The sequence below is a fragment of the Salmo trutta genome, unplaced genomic scaffold (assembly GCF_901001165.1).
Source record: "Salmo trutta unplaced genomic scaffold, fSalTru1.1, whole genome shotgun sequence".
Lineage (NCBI taxonomy): Eukaryota > Metazoa > Chordata > Actinopteri > Salmoniformes > Salmonidae > Salmo > Salmo trutta.
In genome coordinates, this window is record NW_021823412.1 from 575291 (window position 1) to 601025 (window position 25735).

At 44.2% G+C, this 25735-nt stretch overlaps 2 protein-coding genes and 1 long non-coding RNA gene across 4 annotated transcripts in view; 1 reads left to right on the forward strand and 2 right to left on the reverse strand.

The window, feature by feature from the left end:
• The first annotated feature begins 795 nt into the window (after positions 1–795).
• The window catches only part of LOC115190837 (mast/stem cell growth factor receptor kita-like), an 88596-nt gene continuing 63656 nt past the window's right edge, over positions 796–25735 (forward strand). The window contains exons 1-6 of the mRNA XM_029748896.1: positions 796–1352; positions 8678–8965; positions 9518–9802; positions 10480–10619; positions 11155–11323; positions 12625–12814. Coding sequence (XP_029604756.1) covers positions 1298–1352; positions 8678–8965; positions 9518–9802; positions 10480–10619; positions 11155–11323; positions 12625–12814 — 1127 coding nt within the window. The 5' untranslated portion in view covers positions 796–1297. The remainder of the gene's footprint in view (positions 1353–8677; positions 8966–9517; positions 9803–10479; positions 10620–11154; positions 11324–12624; positions 12815–25735) is intronic.
• LOC115190827 (uncharacterized) lies at positions 13149–14888 on the reverse strand. Its single transcript, XR_003877426.1, has 2 exons — positions 14840–14888; positions 13149–13380 (listed from the first exon to the last, which is right to left on the reverse strand). It is a non-coding gene; the product is annotated as an uncharacterized LOC115190827 (long non-coding RNA).
• On the reverse strand, positions 19777–25284 carry LOC115190801 (C-type lectin domain family 4 member D). 2 transcript variants are annotated; one of them, XM_029748882.1, is made up of 5 exons: positions 25148–25284; positions 22488–22700; positions 20264–20391; positions 20044–20132; positions 19777–19935 (listed from the first exon to the last, which is right to left on the reverse strand). In XM_029748882.1, exons 1-5 carry the CDS (start codon positions 25263–25265, stop codon positions 19788–19790), a joined length of 696 nt encoding a protein of 231 aa, XP_029604742.1. In that variant the 5' UTR covers positions 25266–25284; the 3' UTR covers positions 19777–19787. The 2 variants fall into 2 exon arrangements, with proteins under 2 accessions (XP_029604742.1, XP_029604744.1); XM_029748884.1 differs by lacking the exon at positions 22488–22700.

A 25735-nucleotide genomic window follows, 5' to 3' on the forward strand; every position in this document is an offset into this window, starting at 1 on the left:
ATGGTGTTTTATATTAAATACTGTATCCCAGTGAGAATAAGGGAGTTTTATATTAAATACTGTGTCCCAGTGAGAATAAGGGAGTTTTATATTAAATACTGTGTCCCAGTGAGAATAAGGGAGTTTTATATTAAATACTGTGTGTCCCAGTGAGAATAAAGGTGTTTTTTAAGGAAGAACCATAAGGCTCGAGCTGTACCAGTCATGTGAGGGAGATGTCTTAAGATACAGCACAAAGCCTACCAGTGTAAACAGTCCGTTAATAACACCCTAGAGCTCTATTGAGGAACAACAACACAGCTGTTATGAGCCCAGGACACACACACACACACACACACACACACACACACACACACCACACACACACACACACACACACACACACACACACACACTCACACTCACACACACACACACACACACACACACACACACACACACACACACACAGACAGACATGTGCTCGCACGCCTACACACACACACACACACACATACGCGTACACAGACATGCGCTCGCTCGTGCACACACACAAACAACTATGCAGGCACGTACATGCACACACACACACACGCACACACACACTGTCTGAATGTTTATAACCGCAGCATGATGATGAGTGATCATCTGAATCATCTAACACAATATTGATTAGAGAAGGTGAAGTGAAGCCAAGATAGAGGGACGGAGACAGACAGACAGGCAGGCAGACAGACAGACAGACAGACAGACAGACAGACAGACAGACAGACAGACAGAAGGACAGACAGACAGACAGAGATGCAGTAGACTGCAGACGCCAAAACACCCTCTTCACTGTCAGTGTCCAGGGGTAATCATTCAAAGTGTGAACGGTACTTTAAAAATTGCAGATTCATCCTGCGGGAATTCATTTTATGACGAGGCGCTATTTATTTAGAAAAACTGTCAACGTGACTTTGGAGACAAGAGTTGTTCTTCCAGTAATAACGACTCAGCCGCGCACTGGCCGTGGTCCAGACTGGCTGGCGATGCGGAACTGATCCGGATACTGCTAGAGGACATGAAGACAGGAGGAGAGACGGAGAAGAGTAGAGCGAAAAAGATGTACTGGTCCTTTAAGGAACATTCAAATCCATCGGAGTGTCGTATCAGCCCCTTGAGAGAATCCAATCAGTAGCGTTCCTCCTTCAGCTAGATAGGGACCATACCTCAGCGATAAAAGACCCGCTACGCAGTTCACTGTACGGGTAGAGACGACAACTTTAGATACGCACAAGTTCAGGCGCATGGGGTAGGATTAATAACACAGCTAATCATGAGAGACAACTGGATTCTAATTATCATGCAGTTTCTGTTGTGTCCGCTGACAGGTGAGTCGCCACGTTTTTCATGTGCTGTTTATTGTGGTTTTATTGCTTTAGGTTTTGGTTGTGGTTTATATATAGCGTATATGGTTATGTTATGGTTTATATATAGCGTATATGGTTATGTTATGGTTTATATATAGCGTATATGGTTATGTTGTGGTTTATAAATAGCGTATATGGTTATGTAATGGTTTATCCTATATCCTATGTTTGATTATACACAATATATACAAAGGTATGTGGACACCCCTTAAAATGTGTGGATTGGGCTATTTCCACCTCACCCGTTGCTGACAGGTGTATCAAATCGAGCACACAGACATGCAATCTCCATAGACAAACATTGGCAGTAGAATGGCCTTACTGAAGAGCTCAGTGACTTTCAACGTGGCACCGTTATACGATGCCACCTTTCCAACAAGTCAGTTTGTATAATTTCTGCCCTGCTAGAGCTGCACCAGTCAACTGTAAGTGCTGTTATTGTGAAGTGGAAACGTCTAGGAGCAACAAGGGCTCAGTCGTGAAGTGGTAGGCCACACAAGCTCACAGAAAGGGACCACCAAGTGCTGAAGCACGTAGCGTGTAAAAATTGTCTGTCCTCGGTTGCAACACTCACTACAGATTTCCAAACTGCCTCTGGAAGCAACGTCAGCACAAGAACTGTTCATCACAAGAACTGTTCATCGGGATCTTCATGAGCTTCAATGGGTTTCCATGGCCGAGCAGGAGCAGACAAGTCTAAGATCACCATGCGCAGTGCCAAGCGTCGGCTGTGGTGTAAAGCCCGCCGACATTGAACTCTGGAGCAGTTGAAATGCGTTCTCTGGAGTGATGAATCACACTTCACCATATGGCAGTCCGATGGATGAATCTGGGTTTGGCCAACTGTAAAGTTTGGTGGAGGAGGAATAATGGTCATAATGGTCATTTTGGTCATAGCGTAGGTAGACCTACTATGGGGGTGTAGTCTAATACATGTCGTTTTGAGTGTTGGTATGGAGTGGTGTTGTTTTGGTATGGAGTGGTGTTGTTTTGGTATGGAGTGGTGTTGTTTTGGTATGGAGTGGGGTTGTTTTGGTATGGAGTGGTGTTGTTTTGGTATGGAGTGGGGTTGTTTTGATATGGAGTGGTGTTGTTTTGATATGGAGTGGTGTTGTTTTGGTATGGAGTGGTGTTGTTTTGGTATGGAGTGGTGTTGTTTTGGTATGGAGTGGTTTTGTTTTGGTATGGAGTGGTGTTGTTTTGGTATGGAGTGGGGTATGGAGTGGTTTTGGTATGGAGTGGTTTTGTTTTGGTATGGAGTGGTGTTGTTTTGGTATGGAGTGGTGTTGTTTTGGTATGGAGTGGGGATGTTTTGGTATGGAGTGGGGATGTTTTGGTATGGAGTGTTGTTTTGGTATGGAGTGTTGTTTTGGTATGGAGTGGGGTTGTTTTGGTATGGAGTGTTGTTTTGGTATGGAGTGTTGTTTTGGTATGGAGTGGGGTTGTTTTGGTATGGAGTGGGGTATGGAGTGGGGTTGTTTTGGTATGGAGTGGTGTTGTTTTGGTATGGAGTGGGGTTGTTTTGGTATGGAGTGGTGTTGTTTTGGTATGGAGTGGGGATGTTTTGGTATGGAGTGGGGATGTTTTGGTATGGAGTGGGGATGTTTTGGTATGGAGTGGGGTATGGAGTGGGGTTGTTTTGGTATGGAGTGGGGATGTTTTGGTATGGAGTGGGGATGTTTTGGTATGGAGTGGGGTTGTTTTGGTATGGAGTGGGGTATGGAGTGGGTATGTTTTGGTATGGAGTGGTGTTGTTTTGGTATGGAGTGGGGTATGGAGTGGTGTTGTTTTGGTATGGAGTGGTGTTGTTTTGGTATGGAGTGGTGTTGTTTTGGTATGGAGTGGGGTATGGAGTGGGGTTGTTTTGGTATGGAGTGGTGTTGTTTTGGTATGGAGTGGGGATGTTTTGGTATGGAGTGGGGATGTTTTGGTATGGAGTGGGGATGTTTTGGTATGGAGTGGGGTATGTAGTGGTGTTGTTTTGGTATGGTTTGGGGATGTTTTGGTATGGAGTGGGGTATGGAGTGGTGTTGTTTTGGTATGGAGTGGGGTTGTTTTGGTATGGAGTGGGGATGTTTTGGTATGGAGTGGGGATGTTTTGGTATGGAGTGGGGTTGTTTTGGTATGGAGTGGGGATGTTTTGGTATGGAGTGGGGATGTTTTGGTATGGAGTGGGGTATGGAGTGGGGATGTTTTGGTATGGAGTGGGGATGTTTTGGTATGGAGTGGGGTTGTTTTGGTATGGAGTGCTGTTGTTTTGGTATGGAGTGGGGATGTTTTGGTATGGAGTGGGGTATGGAGTGGTGTTGTTTTGGTATGGAGTGGGGATGTTTTGGTATGGAGTGTTGTTTTGGTATGGAGTGGTTTTGGTATGGAGTGGGGATGTTTTGGTATGGAGTGGGGTCACTCGGGCAAAACCTTCTCAGTACTTCCTTGGCCAATGGCCTGTACTGCATTTTATAGCATCATCTTGGACATTTTAGCCTATTAGGCTATTCCACTGTTTTATTATGCATGGTCACACACACACACACACACACACACACACACACACACACACACACACACACACACACACACACACACACACACACACACACACACACATTGTTTTGTCCAACCAATGAATGATTCATACATTTTAACAACGTATGTTGGCTTCCGTGCATAACAGGTGGCAGCAGGTAGGCTAAACATGGCTGGAAGTTAGTTGCATTGTTATTACTAGGCTACTGAACTTCAAATGTAGATTGCAGAATAAGCTGATCTGATGCAATAAGCCCATGTTTATTCAACAAAAGGCTTAGGCAGGCAGACACACACAGTCACAGTTGTGATCCTCACTTAGAGAGAGAGAGAGCTATAGGCTTCTCTATTTCCATTTCCATGGTTGCGTAATCCATTTTTTTGTTCCCTCGTCGTTTCTCACACCTCGTTTTAGGTGTGCTGTAAGCCTATACACTGTAAAAACACCCACAAATCTAGTTGTTTCAACTAATTATTATTATTATTATTATTATTAAGTAACTGGTTGCACAGACTTTTTGTTATTGTTTACTCAACTTTTCAGTCCAAGTGTTACTTGAACTAAAACAATTTAATTGGCCCAAACTTAACTTAACGCAAAAAAATTCAGTCAACTTAAAATGATGTATTTGCTCAACCTGTCTCATATGTTCATTCAGTTAGAAATATCTTCCCTAATAAAGGCTGTGGAACACACACACACACACACACACACACACACACACAGTGCTTTTAACATACAATGTTTCAACTTACATATTTGACACATACATAATTTGCGCATGTTCATTTATTGTTCAACATGTCCTCATCTGAGATTTGAACTCACAGCCTCTTGGTTAATGGCATTCCCATCTTATTGCTACACCATGTTAAAGTCAGGTAACACTTTGACCGGAAAGTAGAGTCATCAAACAAAATGCTGTGGAACCAGTTACTTACAGTAGCTTGCGAAAGTATTCACCCCTTTGGCATTTTTCCTAATTTGTTAACCTGGCATTAAAGTATATATATTTTTTGGGGGGGGGGAGGGGGTTGTATCATTTGATTTACACAACATGCCTACCACTTTGAAGATGCAAGATATTTGTTATTGTGAAACGAAAAGAAATAAGACAAAAAAACAGAAAACTATAGCGTGCATAACTATTCACCCCCCCCCCCCCCAAAAAAAGTCAATACTTTGTAGAGCCACCTTTTGCAGCAATTACAGCTGCAAGTCTCTTGGGGTATGTCTCTATAAGCTTGGCACATCTAGCTACTGGGATTTTTGCCCATTCTTCAAGGCTAAACTGCTCCTTCAATTTGGATGGGTTTCGCTGGTGTACAGCAATCTTTAAGTCATACCACAGATTCTCAATTGGATTGAAGTCTGGGCTTTGACTAGGTCATTCCAAGACATTTAAATGTTTCCCCTTAAACCACTCAAGTGTTGCTTTAGCAGTATGCTTAGGGTCATTGTCCTGCTGGAAGGTGAACCTCCGTCAAAGTCTCAAATCTTTGGAAGACTGAAACAGGTTTCCCCTCAAGAATTTCCCTGTATTTACGCCATCCATCATTCCTTCAATTCTGACCAGTAGCCCAGGCCCTGCCGACGAAAACCTCCCCACAGCATGATGCTGTGGATGGTGTTCTCGGGAGATGAGAGAAGTTGGGTTTGCGCCAGACATAGCGTTTTCCTTGATGACCAAAAGGCTCAATTTTAGTCTCATCTGACCAGAGTACCTTCTTCCATATGTTTGGGGAGTCTCCCACATGCCTTTTGGCGAACACCAAACGTGTTTGCTTATTTTTTTCTTTAAGCAATGGCTTTTTTCTGTCCACTCTTCCGTAAAGCCCAGCCCGGTGGAGTGTACGGTTTTTAAAGTCGTGCACGCACCACTTTTCCTTTTTTAAATTTTTTTATTTTTTTGAAACAAGTTATTTTTTTGAATTTCACTTCACCAATTTGGACTATTTTGTGTATGTCCATTACATGAAATCCAAATAAAAATCAATTTAAATTACAGGTTGTAATGCAACAAAATAGGAAAAACGCCAAGGGGGATGAATACTTTCGCAAGGCACTGTAATAATATTTAGTTGATCCAACTATACTGAACAAAAATATAAACGCAACATGCAACAATTTCAGAGATTTTACTGAGGTACAGTTCATATAATGAAATCAGTCAATTGAAATACATTCATAGGCCCTAATCTATGGATTTCACATGACTGGGAATACAGATTTGAATCTGTTGGTCACAGATACCACACACGTAAGTATGCCCTATAATGTTGTTTACATAAAGCTATAACAGTATTGTAATCTATCATTTTCAACCTGTTCCTTCAAGCCCAGAGTCACACTATTAGAAGTGGCACCCTATTCCCTATTTAGTGCACTACTTTTGACCAGAAATCTATGGGCCCTGGTTAAAAGTAGTGCACTAACTAGGGAATAGAGTGCCATTTGGGATGCTGACTATGTATTTGCATAACTGTATCCCAAGGTAGTTGGTCGCATCCAGGCTTTTCCCAGGAAAAGGCTACAGGTGTGTCTGTGTGTATAAAGCTGTTACCGCCACACCAGCGGTTACAATTCATGACGGCAGTCAAATTCCACTTAACCATTTAGTCACTGTAAACCAGGCTTCTCCAAGATCCGATGCTGCTGACAGATGTTAACCTTGTCAGAGCAGGGATTCGATCCAGCAACCTTTCGGTTACAGGCCCAACGCTCTAACCACTAGGATATCTGCCGATATGACTTTGTGATGGAAAATGATATTGCTAGGCTAAGCATAACAGTAACTTTTATAATGATTATGCTATATCTGTTTTACAACAGCAGCATACCCTTTTAAACAATAACACATTTCTCAAGACTGATCCCCTCCCATGCTAATGATTAACACTTATTATAAGGATTATATCTGGTCTATTTCTCTAGACTGATCCCCTCCACTCCCATGCTAATGATTAACACTTATTATAAGGATTATATCTGGTCTAAGTGTTAATCATTAGCATGGGAGTGGAGGGGATCAGTCTAGAGAAATAGACCAGATATAATCCTTATAATATTTCTCTAAACTGATCCCCTCCCATGCAATGATTAACACTTATTATAAGGATTATATCTGGTCTATTTCTTTAAACTGATCCCCTCCACTCCCATGCTAATGATTAACACTTATTATAAGGATTATATCTGGACTATTTCTCTAGACTGATCCCCTCCCCTCCCATGCTTAATGATTAACACTTATTATAAGGGTTATATCTGGACTATTTCTCTAGACTGATCCCCTCCACTCCCATGCTAATGATTAACACTTATTATAAGGATTATATCTGGTCTTTAGAATCATAGCCGTGCCAACAATTCCACATTTCTCATAATTGTGTTTATTGTGCGCTAAACGGCCCCCTTCCCTTCCCTTCCCTAGACAGGTCTCTGCTCGTCAGACGTCTGTGTCCCAAATGGCATCCTGTTCCCCTATGGGCCCTGGTCAAAAGTAGTGCACTACATAGGGAATAGGGCCCTGGTCAAAGTAGTGCACTACATAGGGAATAGGGTTCCATTTGGGATGCAGCCATGGACTGACGGCCCGGGGGCACTAACGGTCACATGAAGATCATGTTGGTGGAAAACCTGCCAGGCAAATCATGTGTCGATCTTCAGAAGTCTAGGGCTTTGTTCCAAATGGCAACCTATTCCATATTTAGTACACTACTTTTGACCAGGGTTGGCACCCTATTCCATATTTAGTGCACTACTTTTGACCAGGGTTGGCACCCTATTCCATATTTAGTGCACTACTTTTGACCAGGGTTGGCACCCTATTCCATATTTAGTGCACTACTTTTGACCAGGGTTGGCACCCTTTTCCTTATTTAGTGCACTACTTTTGACCAGGGTTGGCACCCTATTCCATATTTAGTGCACTACTTTTGACCAGGGTTGGCACCCTATTCCATATTTAGTGCACTACTTTTGACCAGGGTTGGCACCCTATTCCATATTTAGTGCACTACTTTTGACCAAGGTTGGCACCCTTTTCCATATTTAGTGCACTACTTTTGACCAGTCCCAATAGGGACACAAAGGGAAAACCCAAATGTGGATGTTTTTCCTCCTCTAGAAGCCTACTGATTGATTGGCTGATTGATTGATTCACCTGGTTAATGTCCTTGTTTGTCTGTTATGGATAATGATGAGTCTAGCTGTTTGGGTTTTATTAGGTCATAACCAGACGTTGGTCCTAACTCTCCCTGTTGGATGATCAAACCTTCAGACAGATTGATGTAGGCCTATTAAAGCTGCAATCACTGAAGGAAGAGAACCACTGTTACACCAGTCTGTTACACCAGTCTGTTACTGGACTGAACCGTGACTGTCCACTGTTACACCAGTCTGTTACTGGACTGAACCGTGACTGTCCACTGTTACACCAGTCTGTTACACCAGTCTGTTACTAGACTGAACCAGGACTTTCTAAAGAATCTCCTTGGATGACATGACATTTTTCTTCTCTATTCTACTCTAATATTTCTATTCACTCACAATGCTACCCTTTCTGTGTGCAGGTTTTTGTCCTAGCCCAGCTCTAACACACCTAAATCAACTTTCCATGGTCTAAATTTAAGTGTCATTGTTGATTCAAGTGTGTTGTGTTCTTACAGTGCTGGGCTAGAACAAAAGCCTAAACACACAGCCAGTACAGCCTAGTCTACTGTATTCCATATATGGGCGTGTTCCGTGTGTTCAACAGGTTGGTCCAATCCCGTCATCTTCCCCAGCGGACCTCACCTGGTGGTTCCGAAAGGCGGGGCTCTGGAACTCCGCTGCCATGACAACAACACCAACGCTCCATCCACTGTTGTCCCAGGGGGGGTGAGGTGGCAGAGAGAGAGGGGCAGGCGGCTGGAGGGGGAGGTAGAGGAGGGAGGAGGGGTAGTGTTTGTTAGGGTGCAGTCTGCCCAGGGACACCACATGGGACGATACGCCTGTATCAACAACAACACCAAGGAGCACTCCTCCATCTACGTCTTTGTGAAAGGTGAGAGGTGTGTGTTGGGGGGGGTGTGTTTGTCTATGACTGTGTCTATGTAGGCTTTTCTCTCTCTCTTTCTCTCTCTCTCTCTCTCTCTTTCTGTCTCTGTCTCTCTCTGTCTTTCTTTTTTGTCTCTCTGTCTGTCTCTCTCTCTGTCTTTCTTTTCTGTCTCTCTCTCTGTCTCTGTCTTTCTTTTCTGTCTCTCTTTCTGTCTCTCTGTCTGTCTCTCTCTTTCTGTCTCTCTCTCTGTCTCTGTCTTTCTTTTCTGTCTCTCTTTCTGTCTCTCTTTCTGTCTCTCTCTCTCTGTCTTTCTTTTCTGTCTCTGTCTCTCTGTCTCTCTCTCTCTGTCTCTCTCTCTGTCTCTCTGTCTCTCTCTCTGTCTTTTCTGTCTCTCTGTCTCTCTTTCTCTGTATCTGTGAGCATATGTATCACCCTCCCTCCCTTCCCTATGTTGTCTTGCATAAACCCGATCTCTCCATCTCTTCTGTTTTCCTACCTAACCCAAACTCTCTCTCACTCTCCTCTCCTATCCCCCCCGTCTCTCGCTCCCACCCCCAGACCCCCAGAGTCCGTTTCAGCGTTCTATGGTGAACGGCATTCTGGTCCGCGTCGGGGAGAACCTGACTTTACCATGCCTGGTCACCGACCCTGATGTGACCCTCGTGACCTTACAGACCTGTGACTTACAACCTTTACCCTCCGACCTCCATTACCACTACGACCCCCAGCGCGGCGTCATCATCGGCAACGCCAGGAAGGAGTACGAGGGTTGCTATGTATGCTTGGGCGAGCTGGCAAGTGCCACCGTGAGGTCGAGCCAGTATACTGTGGACGTACGGCTAGGTGAGAGATGAGAGGGGGAGAGGGAAGGGAAGCGTGGAGAGAGAGAGAGATAGTAAGGAGATACTCGAGGGATGGCTGTTGAAGGAGGGAGAGAAATAGAGAGGGGGAAAAAGAGAGATCTCCAGGCAGCATACTCGTATTTGCATACACAGACTTTGTGCCACAAATCACCTCTAAGTGACTCTATGTTAACAGTTAGACATGGACCACCTCTAAGTGACTCTATGTTAACAGTTAAACATGGTCCACCTCTAAGTGACTCTGTTAACAGTTAAACATGGTCCACCTCTATGTTAACAGTTAGACATGGTCCACCGCTATGTGACTCTATGTTAACATTTAGACATGGTTCACCTCTATGTGACTCTATGTTAACAGTTAGACATGGACCACCTCTATGTGACTCTATGTTAACAGTTAGACATGGACCACCTCTATGTGACTCTATGTTATCAGTTAGGCATGGTCCACCTCTATGTGACTCTATGTTAACAGTTAGCCATGGACCACCTCTATGTGACTCTATGTTAACAGTTAGACATGGTCCACCTCTATGTGACTCTATGTTAACAATTAGACATGGTCCAGCTCCAAACAGGGTCCTGTTTGACATACTGTATGTTTATATCCACCCCTCCCCCCCCACCACCACCACTCCCTCTCCTCTGCCCACCCAGTCCCTGAACAGCCTCCAGTGATCAGTCTGTCCCAGAGAGAGAGGGTGATTCTGAGGAGAGGAGAGCAGTTTGAGATCACCTGCAGCTCCTCCAACCTCAACCCTGACTTCAGCATTAAGTGGGACTTCCCCGTTGGAGCGGTGAGACTGGCTTCATACTGTCTCTCTCTCTCTCTCTCTCTCTCTCTCTCTCTCTCTCTCTCCCTGTCTCTCTCCCTTTCTCTCTCCCTTTTTCTCTCCCTTTCTCTCCCTTTCTCTCCCTTTCTCTCTCCCTTTCTCTCTCTCTCTGTCTCTTTCCCTTTCTCTCTCCCTTTCTCTCTCTCTCCCTTTCTCTCTGTCTCTCTCCCTTTCTCTCTCTCTCCCTGTCTCTCTCCCTTTCTCTCTCTCTCCCTGTCTCTCTCCCTTTCTCTCTCTCTCTGTCTCTTTCCCTTTCTCTCTCCCTTTCTCTCTCTCTCCCTTTCTCTCTGTCTCTCTCCCTTTCTCTCTCTCTCCCTTTCTCTCTGTCTCTCTCCCTTTCTGTCTCTATCTCCCCCGTCTTTCTCAAAGGTAATAGGTGTTATATAGTGCCACAACGTAGTAGTATTCACAGTGTTCTATTGCTTCTACCTGTACACTAACCATGACCCCCCTGAGAGTCCAGTATAGTGAACCCCTGACCCCTGACCCCTGTCTGCAGCGTGCCTTCCAGGCACACACCTCCCACATCCTGGCTGGTTCCCGTGGTTACCAACGCTCCGCCTCCCTCTGGATCACCTCTGTCAACCAATCAGACGCCGGGACATACCGATGCCACGCCCACAACGAGAGGGGTGCCACCGCCGATACCCTGCACCTGGATGTCCGTGGTGAGTGTGTGTGTGTGTGTTTGTGTGTCTTTTGTGTGTGTGTGTGTGTGTGAGAGAGTCTCGCAAAGACAGAACCTCAATGATGGAATCTGTTAACCTCTATAACACTGTAACTGATGATAGTCTAACCCTGTCAGAGAGAGGGAGAGTCTAACCCTGTCAGAGAGAGGGAGAGTCTAACCCTGTCAGAGAAGGGGAGAGTCTAACCCTGTCAGTGAGAGGGAGAGTCTAACCCTGTCTAACCCTGTCAGAGAAGGGGAGAGTCTAACCCTGTCAGAGAGAGGGAGAGTCTAACCCTGTCAGAGAAGGGGAGAGTCTAACCCTGTCAGAGAGAGGGAGAGTCTAACCCTGTCAGAGAGAGGGAGAGTCTAACCCTGTCAGAGAGAGGGAGAGTCTAACCCTGTCTAACCCTGTCAGAGAGAGGGAGAGTCTAACCCTGTCAGAGAAGGGGAGAGTCTAACCCTGTCAGAGAGAGGGAGAGTCTAACCCTGTCAGAGAAGGGGAGAGTCTAACCCTGTCAGAGAAGGGGAGAGTCTAACCCTGTCAGAGAGAGGGAGAGTCTAACCCTGTCAGAGAGAGGGAGAGTCTAACCCTGTCAGAGAGAGGGAGAGTCTAACCCTGTCAGAGAGAGGGAGAGTCTAACCCTGTCAGAGAGAGGGAGAGACTAACCCTGTCAGAGAGAGGGAGAGTCTAACCCTGTCAGAGAGAGGGAGAGTCTAACCCTGTCAGAGAGAGGGAGAGTCTAACCCTGTCAGAGAGAGGGAGAGTCTAACCCTGTCAGAGAGAGGGAGAGTCTAACCCTGTCAGAGAGAGGGAGAGTCTAACCCTGTCAGAGAGAGGGAGAGTCTAACCCTGTCAGAGAGAGGGAGAGTCTAACCCTGTCAGAGAGAGGGAGAGTCTAACCCTGTCAGAGAGGGAGAGTCTAACCCTGTCAGAGAGATGGAGAGTCTAACCCTGTCTAACCCTGTCAGAGAGAGGGAGAGTCTAACCCTGTCAGAGAGAGGGAGAGTCTAACCCTGTCAGAGAGAGGGAGAGTCTAACCCTGTCAGAGAGAGGGAGAGTCTAACCCTGTCAGAGAGAGGGAGAGTCTAACCCTGTCAGAGAAGGGGAGAGTCTAACCCTGTCTAACCCTGTCAGAGAGAGGGAGAGTCTAACCCTGTCAGAGAGAGGGAGAGTCTAACCCTGTCAGAGAGAGGGAGAGTCTAACCATGTCTAACCCTGTCAGAGAGAGGGAGAGTCTAACCCTGTCAGAGAGAGGGAGAGTCTAACCATGTGTGTGTGTGTGTGTGTTCCCCCTCCAGAGCGAGGCTTCATCAGTATGCTGGGTGACTCCCGGCCTAGCCAGTCTGCTGTCAGAGAAGGGGAGAGCCTAAGCCTCAGGGTAGAGTTGGAGTCCTACCCCAGACCTGGCACTCTGTCCTGGGCTTTCAACGGCAAGACCCTCCACAACACCACGGAGCACGTCATCACTGTCCAACGACACAGATACAGGTACTCTCCCCAGACAGATACAGGTACTCTCCGCAGACAGATACAGGTACTCTCCGCAGACAGATACAGGTACTCTCCGCAGACAGATACAGGTACTCTCCGCAGACAGATACAGGTACTCTCCGCAGACAGAAACAGGTACTCTCCGCAGACAGATACAGGTACTCTCCGCAGACAGATACAGGTACTCTCCGCAGACAGATACAGGTACTCTCCGCAGACAGATACAGGTACTCTCCGCAGACAGATAAAGGTACTCTCCGCAGACAGATACAGGTTCCAGTCACATGGAACACCACTGTGACGGTTCAGAGAGAAAATGTCTGCCCCAGTGTAATATTTCATTCAATCATTTTATTTGAATGACTAAAGTGCAGACATATACAAAATGATATAAAAAAATAAAATAATTTCACTTCAAAAATATGATTAACAGCTTTTTTGTGATACTAAAAGAATAATACGTTAATTAGATTAAATACACTATTTCAGCATTACATAAAACATTCAAGTGCACAACAAATAGGAAGATAAGTATCTCTTAAAGAGCCACTCCACTTTTCAACCTCATGTTCATTATCTCCAGCCAACCTCGTGTTCATTATCTCATTATCTCCAGCCAACCTCATGTTCATTATCTCATTATCTCCAGCCAACCTCATGTTCATTATCTCATTATCTCCAGCCAACCTCATGTTCATTATCTCATTATCTCCAGCCAACTTCATGTTCATTATCTCATTATCTCCAGCCAACTTCATGTTCATTATCTCATTATCTCCAGCCAACCTCATGTTCATTATCTCATTATCTCCAGCCAACCTCATGTTCATTATCTCCAGCCAACTTCATGTTCATTATCTCCAGCCAACTTCATGTTCATTATCTCCAGCCAACCTCATGTTCATTATCTCATTATCTCCAGCCAACTTCATGTTCATTATCTCATTATCTCCAGCCAACTTCATGTTCATTATCTCATTATCTCCAGCCAACTTCATGTTCATTATCTCCAGCCAACTTCATGTTCATTATCTCCAGCCAACTTCATGTTCATTATCTCCAGCCAACTTCATGTTCATTATCTCATTATCTCCAGCCAACCTCATGTTCATTATCTCCAGCCAACATCATGTTCATTATCTCCAGCCAACCTCATGTTCATTATCTCATTATCTCCAGCCAACATCATGTTCATTATCTCCAGCCAACATCATGTTCATTATCTCCAGCCAACCTCATGTTCATTATCTCATTATCTCCAGCCAACATCATGTTCATTATCTCCAGCCAACATCATGTTCATTATCTCCAGCCAACCTCATGTTCATTATCTCATTATCTCCAGCCAACCTCATGTTCATTATCTCATTATCTCCAGCCAACTTCATGTTCATTATCTCCAGCCAACTTCATGTTCATTATCTCCAGCCAACTTCATGTTCATTATCTCCAGCCAACTTCATGTTCATTATCTCCAGCCAACTTCATGTTCATTATCTCCAGCCAACTTCATGTTCATTATCTCATTATCTCCAGCCAACCTCATGTTCATTATCTCCAGCCAACCTCATGTTCATTATCTCATTATCTCCAGCCAACCTCATGTTCATTATCTCATTATCTCCAGCCAACTTCATGTTCATTATCTCCAGCCAACTTCATGTTCATTATCTCCAGCCAACTTCATGTTCATTATCTCCAGCCAACTTCATGTTCATTATCTCCAGCCAACTTCATGTTCATTATCTCATTATCTCCAGCCAACCTCATGTTCATTATCTCCAGCCAACATCATGTTCATTATCTCCAGCCAACCTCATGTTCATTATCTCATTATCTCCAGCCAACATCATGTTCATTATCTCCAGCCAACATCATGTTCATTATCTCCAGCCAACCTCATGTTCATTATCTCATTATCTCCAGCCAACCTCATGTTCATTATCTCCAGCCAACCTCATGTTCATTATCTCATTATCTCCAGCCAACCTCATGTTCATTATCTCATTATCTCCAGCCAACCTCATGTTCATTATCTCATTATCTCCAGCCAACTTCATGTTCATTATCTCCAGCCAACTTCATGTTCATTATCTCCAGCCAACTTCATGTTCATTATCTCCAGCCAACTTCATGTTCATTATCTCCAGCCAACTTCATGTTCATTATCTCCAGCCAACTTCATGTTCATTATCTCATTATCTCCAGCCAACCTCATGTTCATTATCTCCAGCCAACATCATGTTCATTATCTCCAGCCAACTTCATGTTCATTATCTCATTATCTCCAGCCAACATCATGTTCATTATCTCCAGCCAACATCATGTTCATTATCTCCAGCCAACCTCATGTTCATTATCTCATTATCTCCAGCCAACCTCATGTTCATTATCTCATTATCTCCAGCCAACCTCATGTTCATTATCTCCAGCCAACCTCATGTTCATTATCTCATTATCTCCAGCCAACCTCATAGTTTCACCTCGGAATTTGACGTATTATGGATTAATGTTGATTCTTTACGCATTAATTCCGCGTAGTTACAAGGTTCATTCCGCGTGGTTACAGGGTTAATTCCGCGTGGTTACAGGGTTAATTCCGCGTGGTTACAGGGTTAATTCCGCGTGGTTACAGGGTTAATTCCGCGTGGTTACAGGGTTAATTCCGCGTGGTTACAGGGTTAATTCCGCGTGGTTACAGGGTTAATTCCGCGTGGTTACAGGGTTAATTCTACATGGTTACAGGGTTAATTCCGCGTGGTTACAGGGTTAATCCCGTTTGGTTACAGGGTTAATCCCGTTTGGTTACAGGGTTAATTCCGTTTGGTTACAGGGCTAAAACAGAAGGGTTAGTTTAGGTATTAATTCTGAGTGGTTAAGGTTAGAGCTATGGTTTGGGGGAAGGCTTAAAACAAAACAAGTATCATTAAGTATCATTAAGTATTCTCCCGGCTTGTTAGAGCATTGTGGACTGCCGTGGTGCAGGGGTCTAAGCAGCATGCTTGGTCTGACCACGCTTCGCCTCCGAGCATCATGAGTTTGTGCCAGTGCTCGGGAAATGGTTTCTTATGGTAAGTGGAGAGGTAGGAATATATCGACGTCCCAAGGACCTTTCCAAACGTCTGACATCTAATGCTATTTCTATTGACCAGTCTGCTCCAGCACAATACCAGTGTCTACATACCGTATGCTATATCTATTGACCAGTCTGCTCCAGCACAATACCAGTGTCTACATACCGTATGCTATATCTATTGACCAGTCTGCTCCAGCACAATACCAGTGTCTACATACCGTATGCTATTTCTATTGACCAGTCTGTTTCAGCACAATACCAGTGTCTACATACCGTATGCTATATCTATTGACCAGTCTGCTCCAGCACAATACCAGTGTCTACATACCGTATGCTATATCTATTGACCAGTCTGCTCCAGCACAATACCAGTGTCTACATACCGTATGCTATTTCTATTGACCAGTCTGCTCCAGCACAATACCAGTGTCTACATACCGTATGCTATTTCTATCGACCAGTCTGCTCCAGCACAATACCAGTGTCTACATACCGTATGCTATATCTATTGACCAGTCTGCTCCAGCACAATACCAGTGTCTACATACCGTATGCTATTTCTATTGACCAGTCTGCTCCAGCACAATACCAGTGTCTACATACCGTATGCTATTTCTATCGACCAGTCTGCTCCAGCACAATACCAGTGTCTACATACCGTATGCTATTTCTATCGACCAGTCTGCTCCAGCACAATACCAGTGTCTACATACCGTATGCTATTTCTATTGACCAGTCTGCTCCAGCACAATACCAGTGTCTACATACCGTATGTGAAAACGGCGGATTTCTATATTTTATAGAAAAAAAGATAAAAGTTCTACCCGACAACATCATCAAAAGTTTAAAAAACAGAGATGTTCAAAACACGTAGAGATTCCCAGTGACCCGGGGAGTAAGGAATGTCCTCCCTCTGGCTAGAAACACATTTATCTTACTGTTTAATCCTACCCTGTGATGTCACAGAGAAGCACTTTTTGTTAGGATCTTTCTTCTTCTCTTTTTAACCGCAGATCCTAGAAACACGCCGTTTTCACATGTAGACACTGGAGTGGTGCTGTAGATGAGGAACATGTAGACACTGGAATGGTGCTGTAGATGAGGAACATGTAGACACTGGAATGGTGCTGTAGATGAGGAACATGTAGACACTGGAGTGGTGCTGGAGATGAGGAACATGTAGACACTGGAATGGTGCTGTAGATGAGGAACATGTAGACACTGGAGTGGTGCTGGAGATGAGGAACATGTAGACACTGGAATGGTGCTGTAGATGAGGAACATGTAGACACTGGAGTGGTGCTGGAGATGATGAATATGAGGTTGAAAAGTGGCGGAATTGCCCTTTAAGTCGCTATGCTGTGACTCCAGCCAATGTCTCTAACCGACAGCTAGGTAAATATTTGATCATTTCTTTAAGTCATACCAGTAGCTCAACCGATACGAGTCATTAATAGACCTTTAACATTTCTGAGGAGACTACAGTCACAGCGATTACAGCCCCTCCGCCCCACGTTTTCATTTCTGAGGAGACTACAGTCACAGCGATTACAGCCCCTCCGCCCCACGTTTTCATTTCTGAGGAGACTACAGTCACAGCGATTACAGCCCCTCCGCCCCACGTTTTCATTTCTGAATGATCACGTCTGGTTTCTCTTGGAAGGGTGAAATGAGTGGGGCTGAACAACTAGGTGTTTGAGGGCATTGTCTTCCGACAGGTGGCGTCATTCTAACGCGACAATGTGTTGCCAGTTGCAGACGGCCGTCGTAAGACAATGGCAAGAGGGCTGAGGCACGGCAAGAGGGCTGAGGCACGGCAAGAGGGCTGAGGCACGGCAAGAGGGCTGAGGCACGGCAAGAGGGCTGAGGGCTGAGGCACGGCAAGAGGCCTGAGGCACGGCAAGCAACTGAAGCGAATAGTTTCTCCCTCCATAAATACATTGTTGCTAATCCTTTCACAAGAACAAGATACATTTCTGTGTTTTACATAACCTTATCCTACATTTCTTTTCTATACGTTATTATAAACAAATCACAACATGTTGACTGACATGGTCTTCATCAGATGAGCACATTCATATTTTTTACCTTTATTTAACTAGGCAAGTCAGTTAAGAACAAATTCTTATTTACAATGACGGCCTTAAGAACAGTGGGTTAACTGCCTTGATCAGGGGCAGAACGACAGAGATTTTTACCTTGTCAGCTCAGGGATTCAATCTTGCAACCTTTCGGGTTACTAGTCCAACGCTCTAACCACTAAGCTACCTGCCGCCCCAATATTAAATCACATTGACTTCTGGTGTCACAGGACAATAGTATCGTAAATAATTACAATAAAGGATTTTTATTTACAATATGAAAAATAAAAATCCAACTGGTATTCCTTTATAATACTGCACATTCTCTTCTGTACATAGTACAACAGGGTTACAGGAGACACATTTCACGTGGACTAATAAAATACATCTCAGCCCTCAGTGGGTCTCCTACCCTTGTATCACGAACTTAATTTCATTTCATTGAACATCAATCAACATTGCAGTTTGTGTGCCAGATTTAGCCAGCCCGTTAGCTAGTTTTCAACTGAAGTCAATGGGCAGATGGATAAAAACATTGTTCTGTAAAAATAAACATTTCATGGAAACAAAAAACAACATTTAGTCAAACGTTGTGTGTAGATGGAGGCTGATTGTCCTTCACTCCTTTACCAATGACTTGAGAGTGTCTGAAGGACATATAGGGAGCTGTGTAACCTGTCACTCCTTTACCAATGACTTGAGAGTGGCTGAAGGACATATAAGTTGCTGTGTAACCTGTCACTCCTTTACCAATGACTTGAGAGTGTCTGAAGGACAATCAGTCCCCATCTATACTCAGTGTTTCACTAAAAGTTGTTTTTGTTTTTACATGAAATTCATGTGAAATGTTTATTTCAAAAGCAATGTTTTTAATCAATCGTCCCATTGACTTCAGTTGAAAACTAGCTAACTGTCTGGCTAAAATTGAGGCTCTCACTGAGAAAGCTTATTGACTGAAAGTGCTTGTGCGTATTGGAACAATGCAGGGGGGTTTCCAACCACAGAAAACTACCCTTTTAACTTTTCTTACTATACGGTGCATATGTGTATTTCAGGGTAAAACCCTCACCAACCTAACTGGAATGACTAACAGCTGCTTCTTGGAAAATGAGGGGGGCTCATCTACGTCACCTAGGTGTCTGAGGAGACGTGTCTGAGGAGACGTGTCTGAGGAGACGGTGCACAAAGCAAGAGCACAGTTGAAACAACATGAAAGGGTGAAATGGGTGGAAAATGGCTGAACCAACTAGGTGTTTGTGAGATGTCACAGCAAGAAGAGTTGAAGCTAGCAGTTGTTCCCTCCATTAAAACAACTATATAATCCTTATTTCACCTCTATTTAACCAGGTAGGCTAGTTGAGAACAAGTTCTCATTTACAACTGTGACCTGGCCAAGATAAAGCAAAGCAGTTCGACACATACAACAACACAGAGTTACACATGGAGTAAACAAACATACAGTCAATAACACAGTAGTAGAATAAAAAAAAGAAAGTCTATATACAGGGTGTGCAAATGGCGTGAGGAGGTAAGGCAATAAATAGGCCATAGTAGCAAAGTAATTACAATTTAGCAGATTAACACTGGAGTGATAGATGAACAGATGGTGATGTGCAAGTAGAAATACTGGTCTGCAAAAGAGCAAAAAAGTAAATAAAAACAATATGGGGATGAGGTAGGTAGATTGGATGGGCTGTTTACAGATGGACTATGTACAGCTGCAGCGATCGGTAAGCTGCTCAGATAGCTGATGTTTAAAGTTAGTGAGGGAGATATAAGTCTCCAGAAGAACAACTTAAAAATTCTCTCTTGCTTACATTGTATTTGACATCAGGTATTTTTCACAAATACAGTATTTTTGTGTCCCACATTGTCCACCTCGTACTTCTTTCACTGCAGGTGTCTCATATACCGTAAGCTTAGCACAGTCCTTTTCTTCTGACCCCGCACCTCTCTTCAGCCTATGAGAAGAAACACAGGCAATTATTATCAGAAACATTCTGGATTTCTTCATGCCCTAAATGTTCAAATCTCCGTCATACTTTTCAATCGATGGTGAAATGTCTTACCGTGTCGATATCTCCTTTGTGTTGTTCGGAGACAAATCAATCCAGACTCCCTCCAATTTCTTAGCACTGACCACTTCAAGGAGAAAGGTCTATTGATGTAGAATAACATAAACGGTAGAATCATACTTTTGGTTTTTTTCTCCATATTTGGCCTCTTAGAATTTGATGTCTCTGACTGAAGCTCAGTCACACATTGCAGACACACACACACCGTACACACCTGTTCCTCTTCGCTGTTTATGGTCACCAGGTCCAATCCCTTCCTTTGACAATAAGGTCTGCTCTCATCCCAGGACTTCATCTCAGTAGAGATGTAGTACAAACTGGAGTTTATATACTTCCACCCTTCTGTAGACAGATTACATACAGAACAGAAGATTACATACAGAGCAGAAGATTACATACAGAGCAGAAGATTTGTAAGGGTGTTTAACTGGCGGTAGAGAAGTCAGACGCAGGAGAGCAAAAACGGTGTTTCCAACGGCGCAGTTTAATAATAAAAACCCACCGGAAAACAGAACAATAAATCAATGGGTACAAAACCCAACGCACACCAGACATAATGTGCACAAACACTTACAATAAACAATACCGGACAAGGGGGGGAACAGAGGGTTAAATACACAACATGTAATTGATGGAAATGAAACCAGGTGTGAGGGAAGACAAGACAAAACAAATGGAAAATGAAAGGTGGATCGGCGATGGCTAAAAGACCCGTGACGTCGACCGTCGCTCGAACAAGGAGAGGGACCGATTTCGGAGGAAGTCGTGACAAGATTAGATACAGAGTAGATATGATCACTAAAGGCAGAAATCCTTTTCTGAAATACAATACTTTACAAGTCCGTTAAGAACGTTACTCTTATTTTCAATGACGGCCTAGGAACAGTGGGTGGACTGCCTTGTTCAGTGGAACAGTGGGTGGACTGCCTTGTTCAGGGGAACAGTGGGTGGACTGCCTTGTTCAGTGGAACAGTGGGTGGACTGCCTTGTTCAGGGGAACAGTGGGTGGACTGCCTTGTTCAGGGGAACAGTGGGTGGACTGCCTTGTTCAGGGGAACAGTGGGTGGACTGCCTTGTTCAGGGGAACAGTGGGTGGACTGCCTTGTTCAGTGGAACAGTGGGTGGACTGCCTTGTTCAGGGGAACAGTGGGTGGACTGCCTTGTTCAGTGGAACAGTGGGTGGACTGCCTTGTTCAGGGGAACAGTGGGTGGACTGCCTTGTTCAGTGGAACAGTGGGTGGACTGCCTTGTTCAGGGGAACAGTGGGTGGACTGCCTTGTTCAGGGGAACAGTGGGTGGACTGCCTTGTTCAGGGGAACAGTGGGTGGACTGCCTTGTTCAGTGGAACAGTGGGTGGACTGCCTTGTTCAGGGGAACAGTGGGTGGACTGCCTTGTTCAGTGGAACAGTGGGTGGACTGCCTTGTTCAGGGGAACAGTGGGTGGACTGCCTTGTTCAGTGGAACAGTGGGTGGACTGCCTTGTTCAGGGGAACAGTGGGTGGACTGCCTTGTTCAGGGGAACAGTGGGTGGACTGCCTTGTTCAGGGGAACAGTGGGTGGACTGCCTTGTTCAGGGGAACAGTGGGTGGACTGCCTTGTTCAGGGGAACAGTGGGTGGACTGCCTTGTTCAGTGGAACAGTGGGTGGACTGCCTTGTTCAGGGGAACAGTGGGTGGACTGCCTTGTTCAGGGAACAGTGGGTGGACTGCCTTGTTCAGGGGAACAGTGGGTGGACTGCCTTGTTCAGTGGAACAGTGGGTGGACTGCCTTGTTCAGGGGAACAGTGGGTGGACTGCCTTGTTCAGTGGAACAGTGGGTGGACTGCCTTGTTCAGGGGAACAGTGGGTGGACTGCCTTGTTCAGGGGAACAGTGGGTGGACTGCCTTGTTCAGTGGAACAGTGGGTGGACTGCCTTGTTCAGGGGAACAGTGGGTGGACTGCCTTGTTCAGGGGAACAGTGGGTGGACTGCCTTGTTCAGGGGAACAGTGGGTGGACTGCCTTGTTCAGTGGAACAGTGGGTGGACTGCCTTGTTCAGGGAAACAGTGGGTGGACTGCCTTGTTCAGTGGAACAGTGGGTGGACTGCCTTGTTCAGGGGAACAGTGGGTGGACTGCCTTGTTCAGGGGAACAGTGGGTGGACTGCCTTGTTCAGGGAAACAGTGGGTGGACTGCCTTGTTCAGTGGAACAGTGGGTGGACTGCCTTGTTCAGGGGCAGAACGACAGATTTTTATCTTGTCAGCTTGGGGATTCGATTTTGCAACCTTTGTGGTTACAAGTCCACCGCTCTAACCACTAGGCTACCCTGCCGCCCCACTTGAGAAATTATCGACAAAGCTACAAAGGAGAGATGGTTTTGTGGTAGGATGTTTAGGTGTGGTGCTGCGAAAAAAATATATATATATATATATATATATAAATACTGAGAGCTGAACTTACCCTGCTTTAAAATCACATTCAGTAGAACGCTGTAGTTCTCTGATTTCAGAGACTTAATCTCTTCTCTCTCTGCTGCACAGGTTTCATTATTTGACCGCTGTCTCTGTGCAGTTTGATTGTGTTTCTGGGCAAACAGGCTTATGACAGCCACGGTACACCCCACTACTACCACACACAGCAGGAGTGCGTGGTGTCTTCTGAAGCATGTAGAACCTGAGGTGGACACACAAACACACAATTGATTGTTTCAATGCATGTAGTAATGTTGAAAGTTGAAGTGAAGATTAAATTCAACTGTTGGAGAACAGTTTTTTTTTGTTTGTTAAAAGCCTCAGGGACCAATCACAGTGGGGAATACAAAACCGAACACGATGTGATTGGTTAAGTGAGTTGGGGAATTCTGACCAATTGTTTTTAACATAGACTGACCAATAACGTGTTATATAGTCATACATATTACTTTGTACTAACCAATGGAATATGTATACGTGTTTTCAACGAGGGAATTTGATTTAAGCTGCCCCGGGTTGAACCGGGCTATGGCCCGTTGCGGGAGGCGCGCCATGCTCAAATCGAATGATAATCTTCGACGCTCAGTCATATTGTCAACAATGAAGCCTGGTGCAGCGTTCAGAAACACATCTATTTTCCTTAAAATATGTTCAAATTCTGTGGTAACAACTGTTGAAAAATGGGCGTGCTCGCTTGCTACCCAGGTGGTTGTTATCGTTGCTAAATCCTCCATGCAACAACTAGCGTCCCGCATGGGACATTTCCTTTCGGAGGACAGCCGGAGGCAAAGTCATTCACATTTATGAGTTTAGGTCAGGCGGTTGGTTGAGCCTTCTTGGGTGTGTAACGTCACACTGTTTAGCTTGCTCGCCAGCATGAGCGGTAAACACCGAACAACTTCCAGCTTCAGTTTAATTAATTGGAAAATAAATCAAAAGCCTCACCAACTAGCTACCAATCTATTTCAGTTTCACTATCCAAGCATTCATAAAACGAGTTCACTAGTTGTTTATTTTTTACAGTTACACAAACTGTCTGTTGCTTAATATGAGCAAGTCAACCCAAACATATCAAATAACAGCCTTGCTTAGTTGGCTAGTAACGTTAGTGTCGCTGTTGATATCCTATGGCGGGTCGTGATTTGTGAAGTTAACTCAAATAAAAAGTGGTTAGTTCCCTTTTCCGTGATGGCAGCCTCCCGAAATCAACATCCGCCATTCATCTAAACAACTATGTATAGGGTTATTCCATAGTAGCCAGGAAGTCGTTTTGGGGTGAGGAAGACAGATTTAATTGTAATTTTTTTTTGCCCTTCGCAACATCGGTCCTCTAATCCAGGACTAGTAAAGGCCCAGTGCACTACTTTTGGGAAAAAAAATAATTATTTCAAAAAAATCGTTTTAAAAAAAAAAAGTCATATATTTTATGATTTTACAGGTGGTGCTTCGGCACCCCTACTTCCCGCAGTTATGGGTTATTCCAAGTTTCAATATGGTCTTTAATTAGTGTTAGTTTAAACAGTGCTGATTAACAGAAACAGTGTTGTATTGCTTCCGTCCCTCTCCTCGCCCCAACCTGGTAGGGGACACATCAACAACTGACACCACACGAAGTATCGTTACCCATCGCGCCACAAAATCCGCGGTCCTTGCAGAGCAAGTGGAACAACTACTTCAGGTCTCAGAGCGAGTGAAGTCACCGATTTTTAAATGATATTAGCGCGCCCCACCGCTAACTAGCTAGCCATTTCACACCGGTTACATATGGTGTTTATTTGATACTTTTCAGTTATTTATCCCTTTTGCACTTGTCAGTCATGCTTGTATGTTAACATATTGATCTCTCTTGTATTTCCCCAGTAAACCACAACGTTATCCTGCTACCTTTCCCCGTGTGCTCCTGTGATTGTGTGCAATAAAACCCCACTATTCCTGCTTCATCTCCTCATTTCCTCTGTATTCTCATCGATGCGGCATGGTGGCGTTTTGAACTCTGAACTCTTTATATAGTCTTTTCTATACTATTGTTGCGTAGATGGTACATTTTAGGTTTTCGACATATTACAAACTGTTTCTGCGTATTGGTTATTGATTTGGACACTTTAAAACTGTTTTGACACTGGGCTATTTATCAATGTGTTGTCAACAGGAAGCAACAACGGCATTTATTTACATTTTTAGAAATATTAATTGATCTTTCAACATTCATTTCTAATGGTATTGTACTTTAATCAGGTAAAAACTGATGAATGAGTCCAAAAAGGTGATGTGACTGATGGATTCATCACCAAAACGGGTTTACCCAAAACTGGTTTGCCGAATTATCCGCACCATTTGAGAAAGAAATTGATAGCTGCGACCCATAGAGCTAAATCAACAGTACAAAACCAAATATATTGATCCGTTTTAAGCAATCGATCTAGTGTCATCGTGTTGACTATACACGTTTATACTAACACCACCAATCTGAGGTAAAAATGATGGGTAATGTAGTAAGAAAAACACATCGACTACTGTCCCCACCGTGGAAAGTAGCGTAATATACATTAATTAGATATGGCAACATAATTCAATATCTTCATTTACGATGATAGTAGAGTGTCTGTGCAGCAGGCTGAATGTTAGACGTCCCTACTATACGTTACTTACCTGAGAGGTGTGTTCGGTTGCACGGTGCCGGTAAGGACTCCTGGTCTCCTTCGGTGAAGACCATTGGACCATTGCAGCTGCTGTAAATGGGATTATCAAATTTCCCCTCCTTCATCATCAGCCAGTTTTGTTTCGACCGCAGCAGTAGAGCGAGGGACGAGTTTCTGTTATCGTGTCTGTTGCGTCTCCTTATGTAGCAGTCTATGTACTTTTGGTTTCTCTATGAATCTGATGGGTCTATTATAGAAATCAGAGATCACCTAGTTTACAAGAAAGAATCAACGATATGTATGCCTATTATAGAAGCCAGTGATTTTTTATTTATTTATTTTACCCTTATTTGACAAGGCAAGTCAGTTAAGAACAAATTATTATTTACAATGACGGCCTAGGAACAGTGGGTTAACTGCCTTGTTCAGGGGCAGAACTACAGATTTGATCACGTGGTTTACAAGAAATAAATCTATTTCCACAATTCCCCGGCACTTGTAAATATGCTACTTCAATTCGTTTGAGTAGCTTATCCTATTTTTATTCATTGAGTGTGCTGTTTTAATCCACTTAAATGCATTGTGAGTAGTGAACCCG

Excerpts from the sequence above, each read along its gene's own strand:
- LOC115190801 (XM_029748882.1), bottom strand. The coding sequence starts at position 25,265 with ATGATGAAGGAGGGGAAATTTGATAATCCCATTTACAGCAGCTGCAAT. Across the intron at positions 20,133-20,263 it reads TAAACAGCGAAGAGGAACAG|ACCTTTCTCCTTGAAGTGGT; the intron begins GTGTGTACGGTG and ends CTACATCAATAG. Across the intron at positions 19,936-20,043 it reads ACAAAGGAGATATCGACACG|GCTGAAGAGAGGTGCGGGGT; the intron begins GTAAGACATTTC and ends TTCTTCTCATAG.